This window comes from Alternaria atra (genome assembly GCF_907166805.1).
Source record: "Alternaria atra isolate CS162 genome assembly, contig: 21, whole genome shotgun sequence".
Taxonomy (NCBI): Eukaryota; Fungi; Ascomycota; class Dothideomycetes; order Pleosporales; family Pleosporaceae; genus Alternaria; species Alternaria atra.
Genome location: NW_025091319.1, coordinates 6954370 through 6973535, shown reverse-complemented (window position 1 = coordinate 6973535; position 19166 = coordinate 6954370). Strand labels below are relative to the sequence as shown.

The window sequence follows — 19166 nt, the reverse complement described above, 5'->3', positions numbered from 1 at the left end:
TGTGCAAACACTAGAGTCCTCGCAGATAGCCGTAAGAGCAAGGCTTACAAGCAGTCGCTAGAGAATCGCGAGTGGGCATCAATAATTGAATGCGTGTCGGCTACAGGCAAGAAACTGCGCTGCGGGGTGATATTCAAGGGCAAGAACCTACAGAGTACTTGATTTCCTGCGATAATACCCGACTAGCTTTACACAACCTCTGAGAACGGCTGGACATCAAATGCGATAGGCCTCGAATGGCTGCAACGGATATTTCTGCCTAAGACGGCTCTATTAGACGATCGTTGGAGGATGCTAATTCTGGACGGCCACGGCAGCCACATTGATCTGGAATTCCTGTAGACCTGCAAGCAGAATAAAGTTCAGCTTCTGTTTCTACCTGCTTACTCATCTCATGTATTGCAGCTACTATATCTCTCAGTTTTCTTAGTAGTGAAGAGATTCTACCGAAACCAGATCTAGGAACTATCGCATCTAGATAACGCAGCGCCTGTTAAAAAAGAACGCTTTATTACAGCCTACTATAACGCTAGAGAGGCTGCGATTACTAAGAGAGTAGTACGAGCTGGATAGGCTACTGCAGGCATCTGTCTATTAAATATTAAGCGGGTAGTTAACTCCTCACAGGTAGCTCAGAGGCCTGTTACGCCCACTACGTTAGAATTAAGCTCAACCTGCTGAGAGCTATCTATCTGCCCCCCGTAGACCTCGTGGTCTTTTTGTAGCTTAGCGAGAGCTGCACAGGAACGAGAGTGTTAGCTGCAAGACTCACTAGCTTATTTAAAAAGCAGGCAAAGCTATTGCAGTAGCAAATACTCGCGCAGCACAGCTAGAAGCAGAGAACAAAAGACTACATAGTCAACTTGAGGCTCTTAAGCCTCAGCAGCCACGAAAGAAAGTTCATGTAAATTCAAATCAACGCTTTGCAGATATAGAAACAATTATGGTAGCAGTGCAGGCGTCTGCTGTTTTAGAGTTACAAAACAATAGTAACGCTGCAGAAAAAGCTGTAGAAACAGCTGCAGAGAGAGCAGCAGCTGAATCAACAGCTCAAACTCTTCAGTCTATGTGTACAGAGTGGCAATTGTAACTAAGTTGAATTAATTACGTTGATTTTTAATGGGTGGCCGAGTTCTGGGCGGGTGGCCAGCTTCAGTGGGTGGCCAGCTTCGGTGGCCGCTAGCTTACCAAGACTAAATCCGATCGTATAGATCATGCCAAGTACCATTCGGACTCTCGACGACACATCTCTCCCTCCACATCCAGCCATGGTTCGCCAAAAGACCCGCGATGCCTTTATGGCAAAGACATCCGTCAAGGCCAAGCTCTCCGCACAAGACAAGTCTAGCTCGATGAGCCTCGAGGTCGGTTCCTGTTCCATTGCTCCAAACAAGTAAACTAACCTTCACAGCTCGTGTACATTGGTATCGCTGTCGCCGACGGACTTGGCAGCTCAATTGACATTGCGTTTGTTATCTACGACGGCACCTATTTAATGGACTTTGCAACTGTCTCCATAGGTGCGGAATCAAGTAGCAGCTCTGAGCCTTCAGCCGCAACTTCTGAGGCTAACTCTAGAACAACAACCCCTGCAACAGCTGAGGAGCGTGCCGATAACTATGTCGAGGAAATCATCAGAAGAGTCAAGCACTACCGTGATAAGCATTTCTACAAGTTTGTTGGCGCTGGTCTAACTACAAAGGCCGCCAAGACATGTCCTCAGTTACCAACCCGCTTGTAGCTTAAGTTGGATATTGTGCCGTTAGTGCTGGAGCCTAGTTCTGGCAGTCAAAATACCGGTACTCCAGATGCACCCAAGTACATGATAGTAGATAAAGAAGCAGATGCAGTGGTAAGGAAAGCTCTAGGGTAAGCATTCAGATGTCTATAGCCTTGTATAGCCCTCCACTAACACATGCAGGTACTTCGGCAGGGCTAACCAACCTCGCTTAGAGGTCGTCTACCGCAATAAGGTTAGTGTCGACAGCGATGGCGCAACTGTGATTGCAGACGAGCCAAGCTATCGAGATAGTGTCTATCCCAACACCTACGCGGCGACCATAGTCTACGCTGATTCGCTCAAGAAGCACGGCACGAAGATTGCCTTCTTCAACAGCACCCCTTAGGGCGGCGGTGTCGCCTTGATAAGGCATGCGCTGATCCGCTTTTTACGACTTATTGATGTTAATTGCAAGTGGTAAGTCACTCTACACTGCACATCTGATTATCGCTCACACTTCACAGGTACGTTCTAAAGCCTAAGCCTGCTGTTTTCCGTATTACAAAGAACAACCACAACATCCTCTAGGGTGTGGATGAAACCGGCCTTCGCCTCGAACAAAAGTCAATCGACATCCTCGATGAATAGGTCAGGCAGAATGCCGAACGCTACTGGATTGCCAAGGGCAGTCCCCTCGCTCCTCGAGCGGAGGGCGGTGCTGATGTCATCATCGTAGACGATCCCCAGATGCCCTCTCTTGTCAAGATTGCCAAAGAGCTAGACCCTTCTCGTCCTGTCCTCAGACTTGCCTATCGTGATATCAGGATAGCAAAAGTGATATCAGCCGAGATCAGCGCAATAGTACCCTTCGCTGATTGGCTAGGATAATCTGCTCCCAGCTCGAGCAGCTGAAGCTAGTTTACTAAGCAGTTTAGCCGGGGCTACTGATTGGACCAGCTGAGCCACCAGCCAGGCTCTAGCTAGTGCGGGACAGCCTAATTGTGCTAAAGTGCTAGAGTGATATCACAATAGGCAAGTCTGCCTGTCCTCTTCAGAAGTCACATCCAAGTACGCGCCGACCTGGCAGACCAGGAAGGTACGCCCACCGCTGAAGTTTGGAACTGGGTATGGAACAACGTAAAGCAGTGCGATGCTTTCATCAGTCACCCCGTTCGCGAATTCGTGCCTAAGAATGTAACGGCAGAGAAGGTCGGTTATCTTCCTGCCACGACAGACTGGCTCGATGGTCTGAACAAGCAGCTGGACAGTTGGGACGCACAATACTACATGCACGAGTTTGAGATAGCCTGCCACGACAAGGGTGCTAATCGCCTGGCATTCCCAGCACGCCCATATATTATACAGATCGCTTGTTTCTATCCAGCCAAGGGTATCGCGGACGTTCTTGCTTCGTACGCTATCCTTCGGCGAGAATATATGAAAGACAAGCCCATCGAGGAGGTCCCACAACTTGTCATTGCCGGCCACGGCGCCATCAACGACCCCGATGCAACCGTCATCTTCGATAAGACAGAAAAGGAGCTCAATGAACTCTACGCCGACATCAAACACGACGTAATCGTCATGCGCATTGGCCCCGTGGACCAGCTCCTCAACGTGCTCATGGCCAACGCCCACGTCGCGCTCCAGCTCTCGACGCGCGAAGGCTTCGAAGTCAAAGTCTCCGAGGCCCTGCACCACGGTGTCCCCGTCATCGCGACGCGCCGCGGCGGCATCCCACTTCAGATCGAGCACGGCAGATCAGGCTTTCTCGTGGACGTAGGCGAGCACGACGCGGTGGCCAACTACCTCGACCACCTCTTCACCGACAACGCATCGTACATCACCATGGCCAACTACGCAGCTAACCACGTCAGCGACGAGGTCAGCACCGTTGGCAACGCGCTCAGCTAGCTGTACCTGGCCGACGAGCTGGCCAACGGCGCGAAGAAGATCGAGCCGAACAGTCGCTGGATCAACGACATCGCGCGCGAGAAGGCCGGGTATCCGTACCGGCCCAAGGACAAGGAGACGACACTCAAGCGCGAGAGCGCCATGCTCGATCTGACGCATCAGCCGGGCCGTAGCAGGCAGAACAGTGCGGTGCAGTGAGGGCGGTTGGCAGGATACTGTACTAGATCTTTAGGTAGATCACGTTCTATATATTACAATCTTCATCTGTACGTTAGCACATTCCTAGTAAGCGTCCTAAACTGTAGCCTTGCGCTGAGAACAGACAATATGCAAGAACCGGAAACCAATTTCGTTCAGCACTGTAAGGAGCTAATAGGCTCGGCGCGGTCAAGACGCTGTAAGTTAATGATCTGTTTGCTATGATCGAAGCTGTCAGTAATTGATAAACATCACAAATGCGGCATATAGTGCGGGGTGTTGGCGTAGGGATTGCGGAGTTGCGTAGAATTGGCGCTTTATGCCTGTTAACTCTTGACGTTAAGGATAGCACTTACAGCAATGTCGGCTCTTTCACAGGCTTAAAAATGAGCTGACGTGTCGTGCTCATGGCTGCCTTGCTGATAATAATTCGTTCAATTGCAGAAAAACCTTACACTGCTTTTGATGGTAGCGCTCGTCCGTAAGTCATAATCGAATAGGATAGACACTCTGCGTGGCGCGAGTACATATGCGGTAAACATTCTGAAATGTGACCGTACATTGAAACTAAAGGATGTGCACAAACTGGAAAACGATTTTGATCAGGTATTATTTAGTGTTTCCCTTCCGTTTCGAGAGCTTGCGTGTGGGGAATATGGAAGAGAGGGTGGGGGGGCGTGAATAAGGGTAAGTTAACCTGATAGCTTCCGCCATAATGAGTTGATGCTGGAACACTGATGGTATACGTGTAATCAGACAGTTGGAAGTATGCGTCCTGGCCTGGTTCCTACGTTACTTGCGGTCTGCCTTCTTCTGTATCTAGAAGATCAAGATAACTACGACAATCGCCTGGCGAAGGCAGTGTTGGCTCGCCGTGAGAATTACAGCATCTAATGGGGAAGTTGAGCTTACTGTCTACCTGTGTCGTTAGAGGGTTCGCTTCCAGACTGCCACCTAGAGGGGGCGGATACTACAGCGACATATGGGCTCGAGCTGTGACGGGTAACGTTGCTAGGAATAGGTGCATTGCATACATGCTGTAGTACGAGTAAGGCTGAGGCTCTACAGAGCTTGGAAAAGGTTTTCCTTCAAAAAGGCAAGCTTGCTGGCGTTGCGCAAATGTATGTGAGGACGGTTGTCGTTTAGTGAGTACACTGCCAAAAAATAGTGTGCAATAAGCGTAAGGCTAAGCATACATGGGCATTATAGAGTAGAGTAGAATAGACACTGATTCTATTCTACCCTGTAGAGTGTGTAGAACGCTCTATCCGATTAGTAATCGCACTAGTTCTAGTGAGGGGGAGGGGGAGAGAATAACATTGTGATCGCTTTACTATTGAAAACGCGACATCCTTAATACATAAAGGGTCTTATCTGTGTCTCTAATCCGTATCCCTCGTCGATGTTCTTTATCTCCCATCTGTGTCCTCCAAACCCGATTCATCCTTATACTTATCCTCATCCTCCTCTGTATCCGTGTCCGTCTCCATCTCGTCGTTTATCGCTGTAGGCACTGTGAGAATGTCCTGAATACTGACAAGCTTATTCCTTAGCTAGTTGCCCGTACATTCTAATCGCTTAAGGTTCTTTGCGGATAGCCGTAGCCTATCAAATGACTGGGTACGACGGGCGCCCGAGAACGTGACTTCTGGCTCTGCAGATAAGGGAGGAATAGAGAGGATATCGACGAGGATATCGTTGACGTTGAGCTGGTTCTGACCACCATTGTAGAGGCGTTAATGGTTCTATATCAATAGGACAGCCTTCAATAAACGATAAAAGATCATCGTCATCGCGCTTCGCGGTCGCAACCTTCAATTTCTGCTTTATTCGATCAAACGCGTTTTTAGGTGGTTTAGGGCCATTTGGCGGGAATACAGCTGTATCTACGTTATCTAATGTTAAGGATAGTGGAAGAAGCTTGTATTTACTAGCCTATAATGCCTAAGAAGTATATACAGTCCTTTCATGCCATTCTAAAGGCTAGTTTTGCTTAATATAGGACTTCCGCTTTAAGGGATCGAGAAGGAGAGCAGCAGCGACAACTAGAGTCTTATTAATAAGCATATAATACTTATTAAGGATAAACCAGCCCATTTCGATAGAATAGACTATTTGTAGGTTATCGACAAACTTATTATGATTTGGAGAAGAGTATTTGGCCTGCCTAGGCATTAGTGTCACGGCGCTGACCTAGATAGCCTATTAGAGCGCGCCAAGCTGCTAAGCGAGCAGCTGCGCGATCGCTGAAATTCCTGCGCGAACGCGCCCTGTCGTACGCTCCTTGAGCTACGTCCTTGTCTTAGCCTGACCCCGTACTATCAGCGATATCGTAGTGAATATACTGATCACGTGCACCTACCTTCCCTGCCTGCCGACCCCGTGACATCCTGCTCGCTTTAGTGTACGAATATATTCCTATTTAGTAAATCGCAGGTAAGAGAAGAGTAGCAGGTCTCGACAACGTTAGGCTTGTATTCGCATCCGTGTAAAACGCTGTAGAATTCGCAAAGGTAATTTACGATAACAGCCCTATCACGGCCGGCTTAGTTGTAAGCGTAAGAATAGTTCTAATTCGAGTTAAGAGACTTCTATTGCAAGGTAAGGAACAGGAAATGCAAGTACAGCATAAGACGATACCTGCATAAAACATAAGTTAGGTCTAAGAAGAGGTTAGTGCATTACAATACTAGACACGACTAAGACGCGGTCCTTCCTACGCGTACTCGGGCCTACTATCTGTTGCGTGTTCCGTTACGGCCCCTCTATCACACAGGGCTTCCTAGAGCTAAGGCAGGCAGTATAGGACCAAGCTCTTCGCTAATTAGCCCACAAATGGGATAAGGGTTAACCCGAATTAAGCATGTATCTTAGGGTTTCTCAGAGGATTGTTAGCTATTGCTAACGATCCTATCGCCCATTAATGATAGGCTCCCTAAAATTCAAAAAAGGCGCCTAAATAAGCTAGCTGACCGGGATGCTAATTGTCAGATTAGATGAGATAATGCATAGAATTAATAGATGTTGATTCTTTTTTTCTCCCCCCTGCCTGAAGGTGGTGCTATCACGATGTATATGCTCTCGTACAAATAAGGCCGAAGTAGGATCGAGGCGGGTCGGCCAACATGGCTGCAATCGACACCGATGCTAAATTGCCTGCTGGATGGCCTTCCATCAGACAGCAACACATGCTATCTGACACTAATCACCCGGGGATGTTAATCACTCACAAATCTCAGCACTCCTACACGAAACACGTGTTATCTCTCTACATACTTAACTAAAATAGGCGACCGTGAAGTAGCTATACGAGCAGCTATCAGCGATATTAATGCTAGTGTTTTCCTAAGTCAGAGGGCAGCTGCAAAGGCGTACAACATCCCGCAATCCACAATCTCAACGCGCATACGCAGCAGACAAAGCAACTAAGCTAGCTACGTATACTAGCAGCAGTTAACTCTAGAGCAGGAGGACTTTCTCGTACAATAGATACTCAAAGAAGACGCACGAGCTTTTCCTCCCTCCTATGCACGCGCACGAGAAATAGCGAACCAAATCCTCTAGATAAATGGAGACTACAGACCCGTAGGCAAGCATTAGATAGCTGCCTTCCTCAAGCGTAACCTACGCGTCGCATCTATTGTAGGTCAAAGATTAAGGCAGCTCGAGCTAAGGGAGCAAACCTAGCACAGATACGCGCGTTCCTAGAGCTCTTTAAGAGGACTCGTACGAGGCTAGGCATAAGGGCTGAGGATATATAGAATATAGATGAGACTAGGAAGGCCTTAGGTGTATGTGCTAACACTAGAGTGCTCGCATCTAGTCAGAAGAAGAAGGCTTACTATCAGTCCCTAGAGAACCGCGAGTAGGCATTAATAATTAAGTGCGTGTCGGCTACGGGCAAGAAACTACTCTGTTCAGTTATATTTAAAGGAAAGCACCTACAGAGCTCTTAGTTTCCTACGATAATTCCTAAATAGCTATTTACAACCTTAGAGAATAGCTGGACATCGAATGAGATAGGAGTTAAGTGGTTGCAGCGTGTATATCTGCCTAAGACAGCTCTATTAGACGGTAGCTAGAGGATGCTAATCCTAGATAGCTACAGCAGCTACATTAGCCTAGATTTCCTATAGGCTTGCAAACAGAACAAAGTCTATCTTCTGTTTCTACCTCCTTATTCTTCTTATATCCTACAGCCTCTAGACCTCTTAGTATTTTTACTCGTAAAGAGATTCTATCGGCAACAAATCTAGGCTCTCTCGCACCTTAACGACGCAGCACGTGTTAAAAAAGAGCGTTTTATTACAGCTTATTATTACGCACAAGGGCAAGCAATTACTAAGAGAGTTATACGAGCAGGATGGGCTACTGCGGGTATCTGGCCATTTAATGTTGACTAGGTAGTCAACTCATCTTAGGTAACCTAGAGGCCTGTTACGCCGCCACGTTAGAATCAGCCTCAACCTACTAAGAGCTACTTCTCTACCCCTCACAGTCCTCGTGATCTTTTTATAGCTCGAAGAGAGCTTTACAGGAACGAGAGTGTTAGGCGTAAGACTCATCAGCTCCTTGAAAAAGCAGGCAAGGCACTTAGTACAGCAAATATACGCGCAGCACAGCTTAAAACAGAGAATAAAAGACTCTATAGTCAACTTAAGGCTCTTAAGCCTTAACAGCCACGAAAGAAGGTTCGTGTTAACCTAAATCAACGCTTTGCAAATGTAGAGACAATTATAGTTGCCGTACAGGCGTCACAGCTTCTTAAGGCACAGCGCGATGTTAATGCTAAGGAAAAGGCTGCAGAAAATATAGCAGCTAAAACAGCAGCTCAAACGCTTCAGTCTATGTGTACAGAGTAGCAATTGTAGCTACGTTGAGAAAATAAACACGTGTTTTGTGTGGGAGTGCTGAGATTTGTGAGTGATCAACATCCCCGGGTGATCAACATCCCGGTCAGCTAGCTTATTCAAGAAAGCCGCCTGAAATTTAAAAAGGTCGCCCATCTCTAGGGCCCCTGTTCTACTAACAGCCCTGCGCTCACGTGAGGAACACCAAAACTCCCCCCAACCTTTGCACCCCGATATCTTCCCGCCTAGAGCAGCTATTAGCAAGCTGATAACGGTGTTGAAATCGCGCAATACTTCTGCCCAAATTGGCCTCTTTAGATATTCTATACAAGTCTAGATAGCTAACCCTAAGTACCTTGGGCCTACCGTCTTAAATTTCTTAGACCCACCGTCCAGCGCTTATCGCAGCTTATCGCTCCCATACAAATTCGCTTGGGGCACTATGCCCCAAGGTCATCCTCTCGGATAGGACCGGTCCGATCATCTAGACCGGTCCGACCATGGTCTCAAAAAATCGCCAGACCAGACCAAGACCAAGTCAGACCAGACCATTCCGATCACTGCTTCCAGTGTCTCTTCAAATAGGCCAAGCGCCGATCGATGGATCCATTAGCTGCGAGAAGTCGGCAATTCCTGGCCAGAAAGGATCCATCGTGAACTCGTCCAATGACGGTAATGTAGGAATATTGTGGCTTGTCCAGGGGTCTTGCCAAGTAGTCGGCGAGATGTTTGATGGAGCAACCCGAACATCTGGTAAGGCGCCCCCTGTTGTTTGATGTTCAAGTGCGCCATTATGCAGACGCTGAGTAGGGGAAGGTTGATCCACAAACGGACCATGTGAGATACCATCGAGAGCGACTTCCGTATCCGTAAACGGCCTCCGAGACGATTTTTGTATTGAGTTGCGGCAGCGCCAAAGCCTATCCAACATCCCACTATAGGTATGGCAGACATGAGTCTCAGTTGCCGGTGCCTCTTTCATAATTAAGATCAGTCCTGAAATGAGGCCGTTGATTGCGTTTAGCTGTGTCTCAACGTTGATCACTTTGAAGTTTACTACTTTGTGCAGAAATACAGCTGCGTACACTCCATATCTATCAGTCTCGCTTAGTGGAGGTATGGCGATATAACAAGCTTGGATGACTTACAGGAAGAAGCGCGATGGAAGGTATCGGAATTCGCCGTGCGGGTCCAAACTTGTCAACCTTTCGAGCAACTTCGTTGCTGCGCGGATCGCGCCGTTGATGTAAAGCCCATCAGGTAAGGAAATGGTGCTTCTACGGAAAAGTTCTTCCAAGGGTGCTCCATCGATACCCTGTGTCGTGGGTTGCGGCTTTGGATTCTTGACTGAGCGCGCGACAATTGCCTGGAAAGAAAATGCGTTCACATATAGACAGACGTACTCGTAAGTCATAAAGACTGAGTTCGGTACCACTGAAGGATTGTCCAGTCGCCGCCATGTAGTTTGCCACATCGTTGCAGCGCTCAGAAAGTCATCTAGATATCGAGCGTAGTCGCCGTCCTTGATAAGAGCCTGAGTCCGTTCTGCGGAACCGTACAAAATTAGATGAGCATTATACAAAATCTGTACAAGCTCTAGGTTGGCTTGCAGAATCGTGGAGTGATCTTGTAGATTTCCAGATCTAGGCTTCAGACTGGGAAAATCATCCGCAGTAAAATGAGAAGATAGAGATGGCCCACGAGACCAGAAAGACTGCCCCACACGGACTGATATATGACGGTCAGCGAGACACACAACTGGGATCTTATCAGCAGCTTTCTGGGTATGAAAATGGCGTGACTCACAATGCCAAACCAGCCGCTCCTGCTCGCTCTGCTCTTGTGTAGCACTATTACTAGATCTCCGGAAAGCTCCTCGGTCTAAGCGAAGCATATAACCCTGCCGTATGGCAAGGCCTACCAGTGACCACGCACGCCTGTCTTCGGTAAAAAGACTTCCGAGTGCTTCTTCAGTCTTGTGCTTGGATTCAGTGTGAGGTAGCCACTCCGCTAGGAGTAAGAGGCCCTCGACTGTGCGGGGTGTTTGAGTTGAGGAACGGGCTAAAATTACATCTAGTAGCAGTCTTTGAGCATGGTCCCAACAGTATCGGTGCACGAGCACATGCTGCGTCGAATCTCGCGACGCGACAGTCAGCAGCACTGTGAGGAGAAAGTGCTCGGACCTCCCAATCCTTTCTATAGCAGTTGGTGAGAGGAACCATGATGGGACTATGGGACAGTGAGGATGATAAATCTTCGTATATCTAATTTAACATCAGTCGATTTAAATGATAGGCTAGATTCTTGAGAGTTACTGACGTCTGCAATAGCTCAAGGATTACACTCATTTGCAGTGCCCCCATTGTTAGCAATTCGAACTCATCGAGCGTAGTCGATCTGTTTCCAGTCGCTTGGATGCTGGGCGCCAATGAAGCGGTATCATCGGCTAAGGAACGGGTCGAAGCCAACAGTGAACGCTCGTCTGAACGTGCCAGTATCTCGAGCGCGTCAGATGGGTTCCTCAATTCAACTTCTGTCTCTCTGCCTGACCCAAAGGGTCCTGGCAAGCTTTGTGCACACATTGTAGATAGGTCAGCGTTCAGAAGTGTCGAATATGGTCCGACACTCGTGGCAGCGCTCTCATTCTCGTGCACGAGCAGTTCTGAGATGTCTGGTGCGTTGTCCCGAACATTCGGCGTAGCTTTATTCCGTCTTTGGCCTCGTCTCGACTGCACGAGGACACAATCATTGCCAGAGAGGTGACATGATCTGCAGGGTGGTTGCTTTCGGTCACCTGAGCCGTCAAGGTCGCACTTTGTCTTGCGGCGACGGCACCGCAGACATGCACGGAAGGATCGCTTGCCGGTTGATGTGGTCATCATGGTCCATTTATTCTTGTCCGTTATCTGTTGCTTGTTAGTAATGGATAGCGTGATGACAAAAGTGATAATAAGGATGAAGGTACGAGATTGGCTGCGTCATCATTCGGCTATGGTCGGTTACATCATCATGGAGCTAGTGCGATTCTGTCGCCGTTACCGCCGCACGTGCGCCGTTGCCGAGCCTTTGAACACTGCTCTGATATCTTTGAATCAGTTGTAAACACTACCAGGACACAATAGTTTGAAGACAGCTAGTTAAATCAGGGGAATGCTTGCAACAAGCACGGAGACATTAGGTTGCGCTGATGCCCATCTCACAAAAGTACCGTTGGTTCGACTATAGACAACCCTTGGCTTTGGAGATCGATCAAGGTTATATGAACAATTCCATGGGACCTCGCCTGCGATATGAGAACTGTGTGCATAAGCGAACACCACCACATAGTGAGCGGGTCTATCTTCGGCTATGGATCAAACATGCGGTGGGTGCAGTCGATCGGCAATGGTCGGAGTTAAGCAACTGGTACCGATGAACCTAGAGGTTCGCATATATAAGGTCTGCAAGACCTGAAAATTGGAACAGAGGATCACTTAACACCGGACAGCACACCAAGCTGATCAGCAACCAGCATGTCAACCAAGACTACCGAAACGACCATTTCTGCTCCGACCCCTCAGATTCGAGAGCTTAAGAATGGCTTCGGTGTTGAGATTCGAGGGCTTGACCTCACAGATGGTGCCTCCAATGAGACTTTCCACCTTCTCCAGGACGTTTTGACGAAGGTAAGCGTCCCGGAGATACATTCATGACTTCTTACTCACTATCTGTGCAGTACGGTGTGGTCGTCGTCCGCCAGACAAATCTGACCGACTCAACCCACATCGCTTTGGGCCGCAAATTCGGCGAACTAGACGATGTGAAGCCCTACAACAAGGCCGGCCGTAAGAATCGCCTTGCTTACGACGAACTCTTCGATGTCGGCAACATCGAAGCGGACAATACCCTTGTCTCTCCGACCAGCCCACGCGCCCAGGCAAACAAAGGCAACAGCTACTTCCACGTTGACAGTAGCTTTAATCCGCGCCGAGCAGGCTACTCCCTGCTACTGGCTCATAAGCTGCCTCCCCCTGGCACAGGTGGTGCGACAGAATTCTGCGATACAAGGGCGGCATGGGATGACCTTCCTCGTGATGTAAAGAGTGAGTTGTTGGCTAAAGATTATGTCGCTTGCCATTCGATTCTGCACTCGAAGAAGCTGGCTGCGCCCGAGCATTTTGCGGGTATCGAACCTGCTAATCATCCTATGGGTCGTCATAAACTTGTGCAGCGTCATGAGGCATCTGGACGTACGAACTTGTATCTGGCTATGCATATCCACCACATCGAGGGTTTGGAGCAGGAGAAGAGCCAGGATTTATTCGACATGTTATTCAAACATGCTACGAAAGAGGAGTACAGAGTTGTTGTAGAATGGCACAACGTTGGCGACCTGGTTATGTGGGACAATACTTGCACTATGCACCGAGCAATAGGAGGCGAGTACGCATACAAGTATCGCAGAGACATGAGAAGAGTGACGGTACACGATAATAGTAGCCAAGCATGGGGCCTGAACGAGAAAACAAGCGAAAGACAAGGTCTTCCTTAGACACTTGTTGTTATAGTAGGGAAACTATAGGTAGAGCGGTCTGGTTTAGCGATGATCGTACCCTATTCTAGGGCTGCAACTGCAGTTAGGGCTCCCTCTAGTTTTGGGCGTGCTTTAATGTTCATTTTGCGTGCGTAGATCTTATTACATAGTGCTGACTCTAGTAAACTTTAAGTGGCTAGTCCAGTTAGGTTCCTGTAACTTAATTCGTCTAGGATTTGAGTATGTTAATTAGCACATTAAGTTGTATACTCTAATCAACTTATAGCCTAGTAGCATGCTGTAAGGAGTATTTGGGCAGGCACTAAGATATTGGTATAGGCTTGTATTGAGATGAATCCTTAAGGAGCTATCAAGACTCCTAGAGGGATGATATATACCTACGTTACGTGATCGTGGCTGGTGAGGGCCGACGGTGGCCCGAAGGGTCCCTAGTGGCTTGCCTGCCTGTAGCTAGAACCTGTAGTATTAGAACATCGTAACACATGCGTAGTTAATTGCGTTAGGGTTTCGTGTTAGAGGTTAGGGTAAGGTTGGTGATGTAAGGGGCTACGCCTAAGTACTGCAAGAGGCTACGCCGAGGAACTTCCTACTTGTCTATTTTAGTAATTGTTAGGCCCTAGGCCAATCCGGGCCCGTTCAGGCCGTTATGCTAAGCAATCGCAGTATATTAGCCTACCTTACCGTTGTTGTGGCTTAACAGCGGTTCGTCTCTAGTCTTACAAGTGTAAGGGTGCGATGGGTTGACCATAAGTGCAAGGTATAACAGTAATGAATTCGATAGAGAAGCTACACTACGCTTGTGCTGGGTCTATGTATCACGTAGTGCTAGGTTCGAGAAACTTCTAAGGGTCCGTGGAGCGCCGATGAAGCCCCGACAACGCTCCGAGGGTTGCAGCCTATCCCAACTAGCTATAACGAAGGCCACAGGCCAAGTACTACTAACCAAGGCTTCAGCCTCTTACAGTACCCCCCTTCTTAGGCTTAGATCCCTCCTGTGCAGCGTGTTTCTAATCTTTGAGAGCATTTGTAAGGACATAGCCTCTCCTCAGCTACTACTTACTACGAGGTTTAGAGCTAAAGAGTAAAAGGCTACGTCTTACTACGAAGGCGCAAACTACTAGACCTTCGAAGGCCTAAACTACTAGACCTTCTACGATCTAGTACGCCTTCGCTTCGCTTCTCTCTCTAGGCTATATAAGTACGCGTACGCTCTGCCTCTTCTAGGCTCTGCGTCTGCTATTTTCTCTACTCCGAATACAAGCTTCTACTTAACCAGTTCGCTCTTCTGCGCGTGAAGTCTGCCTTACAGCATTAGTCTCTTTTAGATTTACGGCTAGTTCCCAAGTTAGATCAGGATAGCCTTCCCATTTTACTAGGTACTGCTTTCTGTGCCCCTAGCCTCTCTCCTCCAGGATCTCCTCTACCAGATACATCTCTTCTCCATCCACCTCAATAGGCTCTAGCTCGTTATTATCTTGTGGCTGACTAGGTAACGGGTCTGATAAAGCGAGCCTTAGCATGTTGACGTTGAATACTAGATAAACTCGTCTAGGAGTGTTTAGCTTGACTGCGCTTAGTCCTACAATCTTAAGTACCGTATACTTTAAGTTCTTCTAGTCAAGTTTTCTGCTTGGCCTCTTAGTCTTAAAGTGATCGCCTAGCTTTAACTATACTTTGTCACCAACTCGCAATTAGGGAGCTTGTTTCCGTCTCTTGTTAGCCTGCAGTTCTTGGTCCTGTTGTGCCTCTCCCATAATCGCTTGAGCTAGCTAAATGCTCTGCCTTAATCTTTCTACGATGTTCTTAGCCTTTTCATGCTCGTCTTGCACTCTCTTTCCCTTAGGCTTGTTTTCTAGGCCGTACTTAATAGCAATCTAAACAGGGTCTACTTCGTATCTGTGCTGCATAAAGAATGGTGACATCCTTGTAGACCGCGCTTCCCTTGCTGTAATTGCGATTTTAGCTATTCCTAGGTTGGATTTCTAATTGTTCTAATTCTAGTCGCAGAAAGCGCGGAGGTAGGCTTGTACTGTCGCGTTCATTCTCTCCGTAGATCCATCGGTCTCTAGGTAGTATCCTAACGATAGTCTTCGCTCAATACTCATTAGTTCACAAAGCCTAGCCTACATGTAGCTTATAAACTGTAAGCCTTAGTCTAAAGTAATGTAGTCTGGTAGCTAGTGGTATGCAACGACGTGATTTATGTACGCCTTAGCTACACTCTCTGTCGTAATGTCTGCTAAGCCCATAAGTACTACGTCCTTACTAAGGCAGTCTGTTACCACTATTAGGTTAGTACAGCCCTCACTTTCAGGCAAGCTAGTTATAAAGTCTATAGAGACTTCCTTCTAGATGCGTTCAGGAATTAGTAAAGGCCGTAGTAGCCCTTAGAGGCCATCTCTCTAAGGCTTCACTCGTCCGCAAACAGAACAGTTCCGTACATACTAGCGAACTAAGTTGCTTAATAAAGGCTAGAAATACTCCTGTGCAACAGCTTAGTATGTAAGGTTTCTTCCTAGGTGTCCTAAGGCCCTTAAAGAGTGCATTTTGTGTATAATGCTAGTCCTTAGAGGTTCACTGTCTAGTACCTATTTTTGATCTTGATATAATAGGTTACTAGAGTCGTCTAAGCGACACTCTAAGATTAATAGCTTGAGGTCTAAAGCTGTTAGAAACTTGCGTTCACCGTCCCTAACCGCTTTCTAGGCCGCTTAGTACACCTAATCTTTTTCCCTAGCTTCCTCCTATAGTTGCTCTAACCTGTGTTAAGCTAGTAGGGTTAAGAGTGCAGACACTAGGTAGGAGAAAACTGTTAGTCTCTCAACACTACACCAAAAGATCTTTAGTGCTTCGTTGTTAGCTAGGTCTTTGTCTATCGTAGCAGTAGCGGGTTTAAAGACCTGTAGGAAACGTCGAGAGATCTGTGCATCTAAACTATTAGCTGGCATATCCTAATGTCTTCTTAAAAGAGCATTAGCTCTAACATTGTCAGCTCTAGGCCGGTAGGCGATCTCTATGTTTGGGAACTTTCCGAGAAACTAGGCCTATCTTATTTAGCGTTCGCTGAGCTGCTAAGGCTTCCTAAAGTACTCTAAGTTCTTGTAGTCAGTAATTACCGTGAACTTCTTTAAAGACCTTAGCATTCCGTCCTATTTAGCTATGCAGCAGATTACTGCAAGCAATTCTTTATCGTGGATTTCGTAATTGCTCTAAGCGCTAGTTATCTTTTTTGAGTAGTAGGCGACTAGTCGTAGCAGCCCTTGGTTATCGTACTAAGATAGTACTCTAGCAACTACGTAACCAGACGAGTTGGTCTCTAAGATAGTCTCTTGATTTAGGTCCTATTAAGCGAGTACTAGTTTGGTAATAAAGATCTCTTTTAGCTTGTTAAACGCCTGTTGCTCTGCTTCTCTCTATCAGAAGGTAACATCTCTAGTTAACCTTGTAAGTAGAGCTGCTATCTCTAAGTAGTTCTTAATAAAACGTTAGTAGAAGTTCGCAAATCCTAGAAAGCTACGCACTCCCTTTACGTTCACTAGGGGTTCCTATTCCTTAATAGCCTTAACCTTGTTAGGATCTATTTTTAGTCCTTTGCTAGCTTTAATTACAAACCTAAGGTACTTTGTACATTTAACGTCGAACTCGCATTTCTTAATATCTAAAGGTAAACTAGCTTTGCCTATAGCCTTAAGGACCTTGTTTGTATTTTGCTAGTGCTCCTTTAGGGTACTGTTAGTGTAGATCAAGACATTATCTAGGTAGGCTAAGCAGAAGTCGTTAATGTACTTACGAAGCGTCTAGTTAATATACCGCTAAAAGGTGCTAGGTGCGTTTGCCATACTAAAAGGGGTGACTAGCTACTCGTACAATCCAAATCAGGTGCGGAAGGCTGTCTTCTATTCGTCTCCCGCGTTAATCCTTATCCTGTAAAAAGCAGCTAATACATTAATCTTTGTAAACTATTTTGCTTTAGCGATGTTGTTAAAGGTCTCCTAGATTAGGGGTAACAGGTATCGGTCCTTCTTAGTAATTGCGTTAAGAGCTCTATAGTCTACGCAGAAGCGTAGCCCTCCTCTTAGCTTCTTTGCAAATAACACTAGAGAGGCAGCTAGGGAGCTGCTTGCTCTAATCTATCCCTTGTCAAGGAGAGATATTAATTCCTTGCGTAAGACTAGGAGCTCTCCTCTGCTCATGTTGTATAAGGGGCCCTAGAGTAGCTCCTTCTCCTTGCCATTCTTATCCTTCTCTAGTTTAATCTAATGATTAATCTCTAGTCCGCGCAGAGGAGGTATCTTTGCAGCTGTTTTAGGGTTAAAGATCTAGGCTATGTGCTAGTGTGCTTTAGGAAGAAGGGATATAACATTAACTTTCTTCTTTAGGGCTAACGCTTTCTTAATGTCTTAAAGAGAGGCTGCGAATATCTGTACTGTCTTGTCGTTCTTCGAGCGCCGGATATACGTGTAATAAGCTGTTGCACTAATGCGCTTTAGCCGTAGGTCCTTTAGGATAGGGCAGTCCTCTGTGCTAATAAGGCGGATCCTCTAGTGTAATGAATGGATATAGATAGACTTCTTCGATAGAGCAATAGTAACTTGTCTCTTGTTCATCCACAGGCGTCTAAGTATAAGATTATACCCTAGGTGTAAAGGCGCAACGTATCCCTATATAGTGTCCTTGTAGCCTTAAATGTTGATAGTAAGCCTAGCGACTCTTCTAATAGTCCTAGGCTCTTTAGTAACTCCTTCTAACACGCAGGGGGAGATAGGTAGGCACTATAAACTAGCACGTTTAACAAGGCAGGGGCTTATAAGAGAGTATAAGAGATTTCTAGTGTTAATTAAGGTTAAAGCAAAGGTATGCTAGTTAACTAGTGTCTCGACAGTAATCCTATTACCGCTCATGTCCTTCTTAAAGGACGCCTACTCTTTTACTAAATTGTACTAACTTACATGCAGCTCTTGCCGGTGACTTTGGGCAAGAGCTAGTCTTTTCCCGAGTCGCTGTCTTCTTCTAGGGTATCTGCACTACTTAATTCCTCGTCACTACTTAGTTCCTCCTTCTAGGCTTTCCTGCTCTTCCTTTACTCTATAGTCTTAGAGCTAGAGGCCTTTAGCACAGCTGTCTTTTTGTTCTTTCCCTTCTTCTTAGATAAACCTTTATCCTCTGCACAAGTAGCAGACACATGTCCTCTACGTTTACAGTTAAAGCAGCGTCCTTTACGGCGTAATTGGTTATACTTAGAGCTGCTGAGTCGGCGGGGCCTCCCGGATCTCCCTGTGTATTCTATACCTTCTATTCTATCCTCTAGTATTAGGGAAGGAGAACGGTGCTTATTCCCGTGTTCTTTGTTTAGGGATCTGTCTTCCTAACAGCAGTTCTTAGTTCCCTTAGTATGCAAGTCTATCTGATACAGCTAGTCAGCGATCTCGATTGCCCTACTCTGTAGCTCCTCTAGATTCTTGCTCTTTAGGCCTACAAGCTTGTCCTAGAGCTTGTAAGCGAGGCCTTTTCTAAAGATTATTATCTTTGTATTCTCGTCCAAGCTGCTGTTAGAAAGCAGTAACTGCTCCTAGAAGTCCATCACGTAGCTACGGATGTTCTTGTTCCCTTGCGACATAGACTAAAGCTTATTACAAGCTCTCTCCTCCTTATGTAGATCTCTAAACATCTAGTTAAAGAACTTAAGAAGTTAGTTAAAATCCCATTTGCTAGATATTCTCATCTAGCTTATGTATAGTAGGGTTAGAGTAGCAGCTGTTCCCTTAAGTCTCGCAAAGGCGTAATTACATGCTATCTTATCGTTCTCAAAATTATTCTTGTTATTTTTTACCTTAGCTGTTAGCTGCTAGTAGAAGACCTAGTATTGCTTCCTTGTACTATTAAACATGTCTGGGTCAGGCTGTTAGCGGCGCTTTGCGGCAGTATTAATAGTGTTTGCGGGTTGTATCGT

General features: G+C 46.7%; 3 protein-coding genes across 3 annotated transcripts; 2 read left to right on the top strand and 1 right to left on the bottom strand.

The window, feature by feature from the left end:
* Positions 1–1214: 1214 nt before the first annotated feature.
* Positions 1215–3832, top strand: ALTATR162_LOCUS2764 (uncharacterized protein; the record flags this gene model as incomplete). Its single annotated transcript, XM_043310370.1, has 7 exons — positions 1215–1364; positions 1412–1715; positions 1767–1869; positions 1922–1973; positions 2369–2515; positions 2753–3592; positions 3635–3832. The coding sequence occupies 7 exons, from the start codon at positions 1215–1217 to the stop codon at positions 3830–3832; spliced, it is 1794 nt and encodes a 597-aa protein (XP_043166305.1).
* A 5994-nt stretch (positions 3833–9826) lies between these two features.
* On the bottom strand, positions 9827–11561 carry ALTATR162_LOCUS2763 (uncharacterized protein; the record flags this gene model as incomplete). The annotated part of the gene is made up of 3 exons (XM_043310369.1): positions 9827–10440; positions 10489–10946; positions 11002–11561. The coding sequence occupies 3 exons, from the start codon at positions 11559–11561 to the stop codon at positions 9827–9829; spliced, it is 1632 nt and encodes a 543-aa protein (XP_043166304.1).
* Positions 11562–12194: 633 nt separating this feature from the next.
* Positions 12195–13213, top strand: ALTATR162_LOCUS2762 (uncharacterized protein; the record flags this gene model as incomplete). Its single annotated transcript, XM_043310368.1, has 2 exons — positions 12195–12347; positions 12398–13213. The coding sequence occupies 2 exons, from the start codon at positions 12195–12197 to the stop codon at positions 13211–13213; spliced, it is 969 nt and encodes a 322-aa protein (XP_043166303.1).
* Positions 13214–19166: the final 5953 nt, after the last annotated feature.